We start from the raw sequence: 12,238 nt of genomic DNA, 5'->3' as shown, positions 1-12,238 counted from the left end.
ACAGAGAGTTGTCATCTTCTACTGAGCCAATCCTCAAATACACAAGGCCATAAGATTGGAATAGCCAGTCCCACTCCAAAGTGGAGTCAAGACAGTTTGCCTCAGATGCCTTCAACCTCTCCTACTACTGTTCTTTTATCCCTTGGAAGTACTCTTCTGTCTCTTTCTACAAAGCAATGAGTGGAGTTATATGCTATTTGTTGTACCCTACTAAATCCAAGTTTTACTGGAGAATTCTGATGATCCTAATTCATAATAATATACAAATGAGTGAAAAAGCTTAAAACTTTCTTTCTTTCAGAGATAGTTGCATTCTAATAGGACTAATGAATAATTCAAGGAACTGAAACTATCAGGTAGAACTTGAGGCATTGTTCACTAGGTTCACAAAACATTGTTTTGGGTTAAGAGAGACCTTTACGATACCCCAAAAATCACACCCCGTAGATGGTCACCTATTTTGACTACATATAATGTCCCACCCTAGACAACAATATATGATACATAAGGAAATAGTCTCCAAAAGTACAATTAACAATAAAACTCGTTTATTGATAGAAAAGCAAAACAAATCTTCCATGAACTCTGATCTCTATTTTATTCTGCCTGCTTGACATGCTCTAACTTAAAAATTAGTCTCTCTTTAACTATAAAACCAGTCCAATAGAATCAGAAACATCAGGTTAAACCAAAAATTATCCTGATCTGGAAGAATAACCTTGATACAGGATAGTCACCCTTTCAGAACCCACTATTCCTCATTCTTGGTTAAGCTTTTGCTTCTGGCATCATTACTCAGGTTGGATTTATTACATTTATATGGAATAGTCCCAAAATCCCTAGGCTGTGTATCCTCAGAGTAACCAGATTGGAAAAGAACTCAAACGGAATTTTATTTAATTCATTTAGCCTCTCCAATGTACATGGAATTGTTCTGATGTGAGCTGGAACTTTGATTAATATAGAATATGAATCATAATTTCTATGATGAACAGGAAATTACCCCAGAAGAATTACTCCATTTTAGTTCACACTGGAATTACATATTTACCTGTGGAAGTCTGATCAGACTAATAAAAACTCTGCTTCTGATTCAATCTGGCAGCCTAGGTTCAAACAGTTGTAGAACACTGACAATTAAGGGAAATGACTTAAAAGTTACATTAATCTACATAGCACAAGAGTGTACCATGAGTTTAGTAATTAACTGATTTGATACAAACAACAATCTGAATAATTCAGGCCCCAGAGGAGGCTTGATTTATTGAGAATGAGCATCATATTTATTAAACAATGCAAATAATTCTCTCTCTCTCTCTCTCTCTCTCTCTCTCTCTCTCTCTCTCTCTCTCTCTCTCTCTCTCTTTCTCTTTCTCTCTCTCTCTCCCTTCCTTTCAACTGTTTAAGCATAACCTTTTATACCACACCACAAATATAAATGAAAAGTAAAAAAAAATCATCTAGAACTTTGCATAACAGTAAACTTTGAAATATTTTTAAAAGAGCCAAATTGTGGTTTGGGTTTTTATCCAGATAGTTGAGTCATGTGGACACAACCATAACTTTATCAGCATTGCTATACTTAAAACACTGATCTAAGAAAAGTAGCTTTTTAAATTACCAATTCCCTGAGCCAGCCAGACCTTCCCACCTTCATATAACGAACAGGGAAAATTTCAATACTCTGATCCTCAGAGAAATAATGCATGCATACACCTAACTCCTTAGGCCTCTCTCAAGATGTAACCATTTGGTTTCCATCTCATTTGTGTAATGGCAGAAAAGAGAATAGAAAAAAGTCCATTGCAAATTTGTACAAAATGTATGTATATATAAATACATATCTATATATGTATAGAAATTCTATGGAAGATAATATCCATCTATGTCTATGAGCTTCAGAAGTCTTACACAATTGAAATAAAGGCATTCTCTCAACTTTCTTTATTAAAGAAAAAGCAGGAATCAAGCATGCCACCTTATTAATAATGAACTGTAAGTGAAGAGGTGAGCTGTAGCTATAGGGTTTTGAAGCAATTGGTTTGACAGAACTTCAGTGAATAAAATCATAAAACAAATCCAGCTATTCCCAGATTACCTTTTTGTGTCATAGAAGAGAATTTTAGTGTTGTGCTGGTACCATCCTAATCTCTTGAGACTATTCAATTAAGCCCCAGGGAAAAAAAAGCAGTGCTTTAAACAGAGTCCATACAAAGGCTCACAAGTGTATTACGATAACAATTTGGTATGAGGACTGCCATTTAATTTAAAAAAAAACTTATGATTTTTTAAATATAAATTCTGTTATATCTCATACAAAATCTCAAATGAGACCTTTGGAAGTTTAGAGTCCTGCTTTTGACTCCTGGACCATATCATCTATACATATAATGATATTACAAATATTAAAGCAGAGTCAATTAGAGAAGTAAAGTATACATGGTTACAGGGACTTAAAATATTTATGAGTTATGAATATATGGGCCCATTTTTGTAGGTAAAAGGTTCTCTCAAAAATATATATAGTGCTTTTATCTCTCCCTCCCGGTCCCTCCCTCTCCCACTTCTTCCTTTGACAGCAATGGCAGAGGGCAATTTTATAATTACCCTAGGCCTGCCAGGCTGCATCCTAGAAGAGGATTATTATTGCAGGCCTTGAATGCACTGTGATTCATAAGGCAAGAAAGGATGAACAACTTCAGCACCAAGGAAATGGAATCATCATCCTGCACTGCACACGATGGAACATCTTATTGCTTTAATAAAATGGGAAATTATTCACTGTAAAATGTGCCCCAAGTGAGGAAAGTAATGTTGTTGCACTTAGTGGCACTCATTGAAAATTAGGGAGCATCCTTTTTGGATCTCTGAATCAATTCAGATTCCAAGTCCAAAGGACAGTTCAGAATAATGAATTAAAGAGCTGCAGCTGGATGAGGGTAAACTACAAAAATTAATGGGCCCCAGTCCTCCCAGTGCCTTAGTCACTCTCTGGTAAGATATCCAAGGCTTAGTGCACTTATGGTTCCCTAGTGGCCCGAGGGAGTTCATGCACTTCACTAAAGGCCTAACTTGTTAACTAGGAAGTGACTAAGGCACTGTGAATAGGATTCATTTATGTTCCAACTTGAACCCACAGATGGAGTCTCTTCCATTCTCCTCACCTCACAGCATGGCAAACTAAATGATGATCCTCAAAGCTTCTGAAAAAGAATTCTTGCAAAATCCTCAAAGGCAGTCTCCCTCACTCCCCCATCTCCTGGGTAAAAGCCCTCTTTTCCAGGAAGCTAGGCAGATGGAGACTACCCAATCAATTCATTATTTAGAAGAGGGATGCACTTAGAGTTTCTGCTTGCCTAAAATCCTAAAGTTCAATTTGGAGTAAATTTGGGTTGTATTACTAGTAGTTTCTTCCCATTGACACAGTTTTCCCATCAGTTAACTGAAAACCACAGTCTTAAGTGAAAGAGTTTCCAGGGCAGATAGAAAAAAAAATACAGCAACTCTCTGTTTCTTCTTGCAAGAAGTCTAAAGGAAACAGAGTGAGAAATGACAACAAATAGACCTTATTTCCAGCATGTAAGCTACACCTGGGTTTGGGAGAAGAATAAAAATAGTTCTATTCTCTCACTGTCTTCTCTTACCCTGTCCGTATGTTCATTAAATCCTGCACCACAACTAAACCAGACACAGAAGGAAAAAGAGAAAAATAGCACCCCTCCCTCCATATACATTGTCACTGATTGCCATCAAAGGTTTCTAAGTTAACAGGATAGCAAGGACCTGTCCCTTACATATTCTGGCTCTAGATGTAACTGCTCCATGAAATCTACATTACTTGTCACCCAAATTGTCTGGCACCCTTTCTACTAGCTCCACTCCCAAGCACATACAGAACAAGCAGGCATTCACACCTTTGCCTCTATGTAGTTATTACATGCAGGGAGGACTACACCAGGTGCTGTTTAAATATTAACCATGTTTTAATAGATGGCAATAGATGCACATCCATTGTTTGGTTCTGTTCGCAAAAGAAAGGAGAAAACGGACGTGTCATCTTTTCATAACAGTCTACTACAGAGTAGGGTACAAAATAACAGTTCTGAAAACAGCAGAAGCCAGGTCTACACCACTGAATTCAATGTTCAGTGGCAACCATTATATCAATAGCTGTAAATGAAGAACAAGAATATACAGTTTGGAGAGCATGGTACAGAATTATAGTTTGCGTAGGCATTCAGTACCAATAGAAGATATAACAAAGGTACACTTGTTCTAAAAATAAAACAAAAATATTCTGGCTGATTAGTTACTGCACTTTCAGTACTGCACATTACCTATTATTGTGTTTTTACAAAAAAGAATAACTTATGCAATGTTTAATATAACTAAACGAATAGTACACACAAATCTGATTATTAAAAAATAATAGGAAAAGAAAGAAAGGAACCAACCAAAGCTAAAACAGTCACCTCCCAAAATAGCCTCTCCACCTGCACAGAGAGTAGCCTGTGCAGTGAGGCAATTTCAGCACCGGACCTGGCTGGAAAGCTCCTCTGGACCATAGGGCGTCTGGGAAGCCCAGTGCAGCCAAAGGGGGTATCGATCACTGAAGGATTCGGAGGGTGGAGGAATTAAGAGATGGGAAACAGAGAAAGGGGCAACAACAATATGGTTGTTTGAAGGGAAGCTAGTGTGTGTGTGTGTGTGTGTGTGTGTGTGTGTGTGAGAGAGAGAGAGAGAGAGAGAGAGAGAGAGAGAGAGAGAGAGAGAGACAGACAGACAGAGAGACAGAGAGAGAGAGAGAGAGAGAGACAGAGAGACAGAGAGAGACAGAGAGAGAGAGAGACAGAGAGAGAGAGAGAGAGAGAGAGAGAGTTCGTGTGTGATGTTATTTTGTTTTTTGTTGTACTTAGGCTCTGCCATCGGAGGACATTTATAAAATTAAATAAATATTCAGTCCTTGAAAGGGAACACTATTAACAGAGGGTGGGAACTAGAATGGGGTGGTGTGGTGTGGGGAAAACGTAGATGTTACAGAAAGAGTGCTTCCTTTTCTGGGTCTCCAACACGTCTGCCCATTAGCATTTGTCTCTCTTTGCATTGGTCCAACCGTATTCAATAAATGCCCCCGTTTACATTGCTCCAGTCTCTCTCCCTGGGGGGTGGGAGGGGATCTTGCCTCTTGTAGTCCTGGTGCTTGGTCTAAATGGTTGCTTTATGATAGTATGCGATTGACTGAGCCCGGTTGGAGTAGAGATGTAAGGGATGGGGAAAGGAGTACAGGAAGAGTGACAGCTTAGAGCGGGTAGAGGTAGGGAGGAGAGGGAGAAGGAGAAGAGAGTGGAAGGTAACCTTAACCTTAAAGCTATGTACATTACCACCGGGGCTCTTGATCTTCCTTCACCTCCAATCTCCCTTCCCTCACTGGGCAATGACTTTATATATTTGGTAGCTTTGTGCGATTTCTCCTCCTTTTTTGGGGGGGGAGGGTGAGCAGAAGGGGAGAAAAATGCATCCTTCCTTGACAATGAGAAACGCGATGTGATTTGTCATGCGCTTGGGTTGTGTTATTAGTATTATCATGATAATTATTAATATTAATAAAGTATTATCATCATCAGCGTTATTTCTTCTTCCGAGACTTTCATTGCTCAATATTTACAAACACCACACAGTGCCTCGGTGGAGGAGGAAAGGGATGAGGGGGCAGGAAGACTGAGGAGAAGGGGGCGAGAGAGGAGGAAGGGGGCTGGAGTCAGAGGAGGAAAGAGGAAGGAAAGGAGGGAAGAGGAGAAGGAAAAGAGGAGGAGCTCTAGGCCATCAAGACAGTACTACCGTTTGCAAAAGCCCCTCACCAGCTGAGTCCAAACACGAGGAGGTGAGATGGGAACCCTGGGGACTGGGGGCAGGAGGGGGAGGAGGAGGAGCATGGGGCCCAGGACGCTGGATGCCAGGGGAAGTGGAGGAAGAATAGGTGGAAGAAGAGGAAGAGGAGGAAGAGGAGGAGGTGGTGGAAGGTGAAGAGGTGCAGAAGGCTGAGTCCCGGGGGGGTCTCTCCAGTCGGGTTTCTTTCCCGTTGTGAGGAGCCTGGCCACAGGCCCTCAGTCCCGCGCTGCCACAGCCATCGCCGCCGCCGCCGCCGCCCCCGCCGCAGCCCCTGCTGTTGCTGCAATGATCCCGCTCATACTCCTCCTGAGCCCTCTGCATCTTCCGCTTCTTCATCCTCCTTTTGTGGATGTGAAAGGTAGAAAGGGAGAGGACGATCAAGCAGAAGATGAGGGTGACCAGAACGATCAGCACCAGCGTGGAAGAGAACGACTGAAAGAGCTGCTGTCCTACTTGAGTGATGCAGGTACCGCCACCACTGCTGCTGCCACCACCGCTGCCTCCAGCGCTACCACTCGGACCCCTGGGGCTGGGATTGCCGCTGGCGTTGGGGGAAGCAAAGGTCCGGTTGAGAAGGCAAGGCGGCAGGGCCAGCCTCAGCTCCTTGGGCACTTTGGCACTCATTGAGGCTGGGCTGGCGAGGGGGAAGGAAAAGGGCTCAGTGTTCTTCTCCTGGTTAGATTGCTTCCGAACAACGAAGAAGAAGAAAACACCCACCACCCAAAACTATTCCCTCTGCGCTGGCGTGTATGTGTGCGTGTGTGTGCGCGCGTGTAACCGATGCCGTGGGAATCCTCTTCTTGCCGGGAATGCTGCTTCGTGCACCCTTCTTCTTGTAAGGTGAAGCACCAGCCTGCAAAGAGAATGGGATGAATTAGTATACAGGCCCGAGGCACGAGAAAAAGAGGACGGAGAACTGCCAGCAAGGTGGACAAGGAGAAGAGAGAGGTGGGCGGAGAACTGGGTAGTTTATGTGGCTACCGCAAAGCGTTCCCGCTTCCAAGCTCAAAGCCTGCTGTTCACCCTCCCAACCACCTCTCCCCCTCCCACTCCGAAGACTGTCTCGCTCCCTTCCCGCATCCCAGCGGGACTCCAGCTCTCCATTCTAGGCTGTGTCCTAAGCTTCGGACCTCGGTTCTCTTGCCACCTTTCCCCAGGGGGCTCGATCTCAGAGTTGGCACTGCATCTGCTCGGATTACTCAGCAGATAAGGAAGGTTGTCTCCCTTAGCCCTTTGCAACTTTCTAATTGTGGCCAACCAGGCAGGCACTGCAGCTCCAGATCTCCATTTCCCGAGAAAGGCTATGTATTCTCCACCCGCCTCCCACCCCACCCATCTTCCCTTCCCAACGAATCTCTAACCCGAGCTAGACGCCTCTAATCCTGCCCTGTGCTGGATCCCGGGCCACCGCATAAACCTCCCTTGCGCAGACCTCCTTTTGCTTCCCCCGACCAGCTACAGCCTCAGGGTCCTCGAGGTCTGTCCTAGGGAGGCTGCTTTCCTTCTCCCTGCGTCCCGTCCCGTCCCACTTTTCCTTTCAGTAATGCAAAGGCAGAGGAGCAGGATTCCCTCAGCTGTCCCATATCTAGCCTTCCAGCTCCCCCGCCCACCGCTCCCCTCTCCGCTCTTGGAAAAACCAGCCTCCCTCCCAAGAAAAAAGGCAACGGGAACACCTTTCTCTGTGTCTTTCTTCTCCCTTCCCCCGCCCACTGTCCCAGGCCCACTTGGACTTCTGTGCCACCACATCATCCTTAATCGCATCAGTTACCCCTTCTCTCTCCCTCCTCGTCTCCCCTCAAAACATCGCGCACCTCCTTCCTGGGAGAGGGGGCGGGAAGGGGGATGGGGAGTGAGCGTCCTGGTTTGCAAAGTTTGGGAGAGCTGCAGTTTCAAAAGCACCTGATCCAACCCGAATGCCAGGAAGTCCATCCCCATTGAGGCAAAGACCCTGGCAGATGTACGACTCCCTTCCTTGCCCTGGCTCTCCCCAGAGACAACTGCAAACTGTTGCACTGCAGAGCAAATAGGCGGCATGCATTGCAGGCCAGCCGGGTCCAGAGCTCAGAGACCCAGCAGCAGTGCGCAGGCAGCTTGTCCTCCGCGCGCAATGCCGTGACACATCGCTCCTTTCGCTTTGCCTCTTACCTGAAGTCTCCGGGTGGCTGCAGTGAGAAGCCCCCGCCGCGCGGATGCAGTGGCGGCTGCAGAAAGCGCGGAGTGAAGCAGTAGAAGCTGGAACAACGCTGCCGCCACCGCTGCTGCTACAGGGAGCTCAGCTCCTAGCCTATTGCCAGAGAGGCTGGTGACGTCAGGCAGCCACTGCCAGTGCTCAGAGCCGTGTCCCCCCACCCCTAAACCCGCCCTAACCCCCCCAACATCCTGCTCTGCTCCCTTGAACACCCCAATACTCCTTTTCTTCTCCTCCAAGAGGATGCCTAAGGGTCTCTCCACCCTACCCTTTTCCCAAATCCCTTACAGAGCCCTCGCTGCACTTTTCTGCAGCCGGTGCTGGGAGATAAACTACCCCAACTCCCCAATTCCCTATTCACTTCCCTGCTGCCAGGATGGCCCTAGAGGTGAAGTAGGAGAACATTTCCATTATCTCAAGGACTCATCACACCCACTACTCATTGCACAAACTAGGCATCCCCCACTTAGCCCAGATGGAGGGAAACTCTCCCCCCACCCCACCCCATACATGCATCTTTTCTAGTATGTTTGTGATAGAAGAGTGGGGGGGGAGGGAGGAAGAAATATATGGACGTGTAATTTTTTTTCTTTTCTGAGTGCGTTTGCCAGACTCTAAAATACAAACCTGAAAGAGCAAGCAGCCTCAAACAATTCAAAATGGGTCACCTAGGGAGAGAAACAGATTGCTCTTTCCTTCAAATACTGTATTTTACCTTTCAACCCCATACAGGCTCTCACACAATCCTCCCTTCCCTCCACCACACTCTTCACCACAGTCTTTAGACCGTTTCTCCTACCATCAACTCTGCACACTCACCATCCAGCTCCCCACATCCTTTGTCCTCGTCCTCCCCCTCCACACACGCTAACGCTTATGCCTATCTCTATCCTGCGAATCATTGGCCACATGCAGATTTCCTCTCCCTCTTATGGGGGCTGACATAACAAGTAAAAGAAAAGAAAAAGTGGGAGCTAAAAGACACACACACACACTTCACACTGCTTTCCACTAACACAACAAAGAACCCACCTCCATCCCCCCAGTATATGTGTGTGCAAGTATAATCGGTATCCACCTACTCCTCTCCCTTCTCATCCACACCATTTCTCCTTCCAAGACTTTACTAACATAGGGTGCCAGTTCCCCCACCCTCTTATAACTTTGCTTCTATTTCCTCCATGTCATACACCCTAAATCCATATCACACCACGTTTATCCCTCCCATACACCTTCTGTAGTTTGGCAATAGCAGTAAAAAATAAAAGAGAAAGAGAGAGATTAACGGGGGCAGGGAGAGTGTTGTTCTGTACCAGGACACGCTTCTTTGATTTAAGCCAGAGAGGGGGTACAATGAGTCTTGTATTTCCATTCTATTTATGCCTTCTTCATTTCCCTAGCCTAAATGCAGCACATCCGGTTTCTTATATTCCTTGGTGATTTGGGGCCTTTTCTTCAGCACAAACTCACTAACAGTTACACAAAAAGTTGGTCTTCACTTTAATTTTTAATAACTTCTTTCAGTATTTGGTGAAGATGTTATATTTCTAAGCTCTAAGTAGCTCTGCAGTATTTGTTCATAGAACAGGTAGGGGGGAAATGCAGTTCATTTAACAAGCACTCTGCCACTTAGTCAATCAGACAACAAGCATTTACCATGCCTTTATTTTGTGCAAGGCACCATGCTAAGCATTAGGAAATATAAAGGCAAAAATTTAGTGATTGCCCTCAGGGTGCTTAGATTCTAATGACAGAGAAAACCTACAAACAACTAGGGAGATACAAGATATATCCAAAGTATGCCAGGGAATGGCAAACCACTCCAATATCTTTGCCAAGAAAACCCCAAATGGGGTCTTGAAGAGTTGGACACAACTGAAAAATGTCTGAACAGATGAAAGGGACTCTGAGATGGGAAATCATGGCATTGGGGTGGGGGGAGAAGAAAGACTTCCTGGAGTAGGTGGGATATGAGCCCAGTTTTGAAGGAAGCCAGATAATATAGAGGTAAGGGAGTAGAGTACTCTAGACAAGGAAGGCAGCTAGTGAAAAGGAACAAAGATAGGAGGTAAGTATCATGTTTGAGGGACTGCATATAGACCAGGGTTGCTAAAATGAAGTGCGTAGAGATGATTAAAGTATAAGAAGACTGAAAAAGTAGGAAGGGGGAAGTTAATGAAGAGCTTTAAATGCCAAATAAAGCAGTTTATATTTGATCCTGGAGGTAATAGGGAGCCACTAGAGTTCATTGATTATTCAAAGACATGGTAAGACCTACACTTGAGAGATATTGCCTTGTTGATTTTTCAGCAAGCCAGTCACCACTGAGTTGATTAAAGGATAGATGAGAGTGGGAGATTAAGGCAGGGAGACCAACAAGAAAGCTATTGCAAGAGAACAGGCAAGAGGTCATGAAAGTTGCACTAGGGTTTTGGCTGGGTGAATTAAAAGAAATAGACATATTGAGAGATGTTGGGAAGGTAAAAGAAAAATGGAAGATTTGGCAACAGATTGGATACATAAGTGAGAGTAAGGAGTTGAAGATCACACTGAGGTTGTAAGCTTGGTTGACTGAGAAGATAGTGGTCCCCTAGACAGTAGTAGGAAATTTCAGAAATGGGGAGAGTATTGAGGTAAGTTAATAAGTTGTGTTTCCCACATATTGAATTTGAGATGCCTATATGATATATAAAAGTCAGTTGGTGAAAAAGGATTAGCGTTCAAGGAAGGGAATTAGTGTGTGGTATACACACATATTTGTGAATATATGTGTCTTTATATATATATGTAAATAGACATATACATATATATATACATATATACCTATATATGTACATAAGCATATAGATACATAGATATATGTCAGGGAATCATTCATATAGAAATTATAATTGAACCCATGGTGCTGATAGGATCATCAAGGAGACAGTATAGAGGAGAAATGAAAGGGGGCCCAGGATAGATCCTTGGAGGACACCCATGGTGACTGGGCATGACATGGATGAAGCATCAACAAAGGAGACTCAGGAGTGGTCCAACTGATAGAAGGAGGAATGGGAGAGCGCACAAAAATCTAATGAGGAAAGAATATCTAGAAGTTTGAGGATTGAGAATAGGGCATTATATTTGGCAATTATGAAATCATTGGTAACTCTGGAGAGGGCAGTTTAAATAGAATGATGGTGCCTGAAGCCAGATTGCAGAGGATTTCAAAGTAGGTGAGAGGAGAGGAAGTGGAGACAGTGAATGTAGATGGCTTTTTCTAGGACCAGGAACAATTGGTAGAAGTGATAGACAATCCTTTTGGCTTGATGGAAGGGGAAAAAAAACCTTTCTAATAATTAGAGCTATCCAATTCCATGGGAGATAATGAGTTCTCTATCACTGGAAGACTCCAAGTGGAGGCTGGATGCTTCTTTATTTGTCATAGATGTTGTAAAGAGAATACCTATTCATATATATGCCAGAATAGAAGATATATAAGGATCCTTTCGAGTGAGAGTTGCAGGATTCTATGATAATTCTGGGGGGGGGGAGTTGGTGGAGGGCCTTAAATTCCAGGCAAAGGAGTTTAATGTGGACATTCTGGAGATTTTTGAACATAGGAGACACCTGAACTGGAATGACCTGAAGATGAATGTATAAGGAAGGATGTTCTAGCCATATCATCTTTTGCTACCTTCCCAATACCCTGCAGCCGTACTCCAAGGAACAAGGATCAGTAGGGGACAATGAAGACAGTGAGGAGCTTAGAATCTTTGGTGCTTTTTCTGCGGTTGTGGGTGATAGAGCACCTGGCACATGTTAAGCAGTTAATAATTTTTTTTAATGAGTTCCTTGTTAAACAATAGCTGTGGCTAATGGTTTTTGAAAATCAGACACATATTTACTGAGAACTAGACGTAGAACAACCTCTGCACGTATTTTAGAATTATTTGCATCAGTGGAAATAACAGCTTTGGTTAGAGTCACCAGCAGTACTGGTTGCAGTTGCTAGCATTGTATAAAGTACTGGACCTGGAATCATGAACACATGAATTCAAATATGGTCTCAGACACTCAGTAGCTGTGTGACCCTGGGCAAGTCACTTAACATCTCTCTAAGTTTCCTTATAGGTAAAATGGAGACCATCTACCTGCCAAAGTTGTTGTGAGGATAAA

At 43.9% G+C, this 12,238-nt stretch overlaps 1 protein-coding gene across 1 annotated transcript; it reads right to left on the bottom strand.

Annotated features, from left to right (window-relative positions):
• Positions 1-526: 526 nt before the first annotated feature.
• CUNH11orf87 (chromosome unknown C11orf87 homolog) lies at positions 527-8,172 on the bottom strand. The gene is made up of 2 exons (XM_020996153.2): positions 8,035-8,172; positions 527-6,742 (listed from the first exon to the last, which is right to left on the bottom strand). Exon 2 carries the CDS (start codon positions 6,511-6,513, stop codon positions 5,824-5,826), a length of 690 nt encoding a protein of 229 aa, XP_020851812.1. The 5' UTR covers positions 6,514-6,742; positions 8,035-8,172; the 3' UTR covers positions 527-5,823.
• Between the last annotated feature and the right edge of the window lie 4,066 nt (positions 8,173-12,238).

Source organism: Phascolarctos cinereus, unplaced genomic scaffold, assembly GCF_003287225.1.
Source record: "Phascolarctos cinereus isolate Bilbo 61053 unplaced genomic scaffold, phaCin_HiC Scaffold_726;HRSCAF=1367, whole genome shotgun sequence".
NCBI lineage: Eukaryota > Metazoa > Chordata > Mammalia > Diprotodontia > Phascolarctidae > Phascolarctos > Phascolarctos cinereus.
Note: the sequence above shows the minus strand (reverse complement) of the source record. Positions and strands in the feature narration are given on the sequence as shown.

Excerpts from the sequence above, each read along its gene's own strand:
- CUNH11orf87 (XM_020996153.2), bottom strand. The coding sequence starts at position 6,513 with ATGAGTGCCAAAGTGCCCAAGGAGCTGAGGCTGGCCCTGCCGCCTTGC.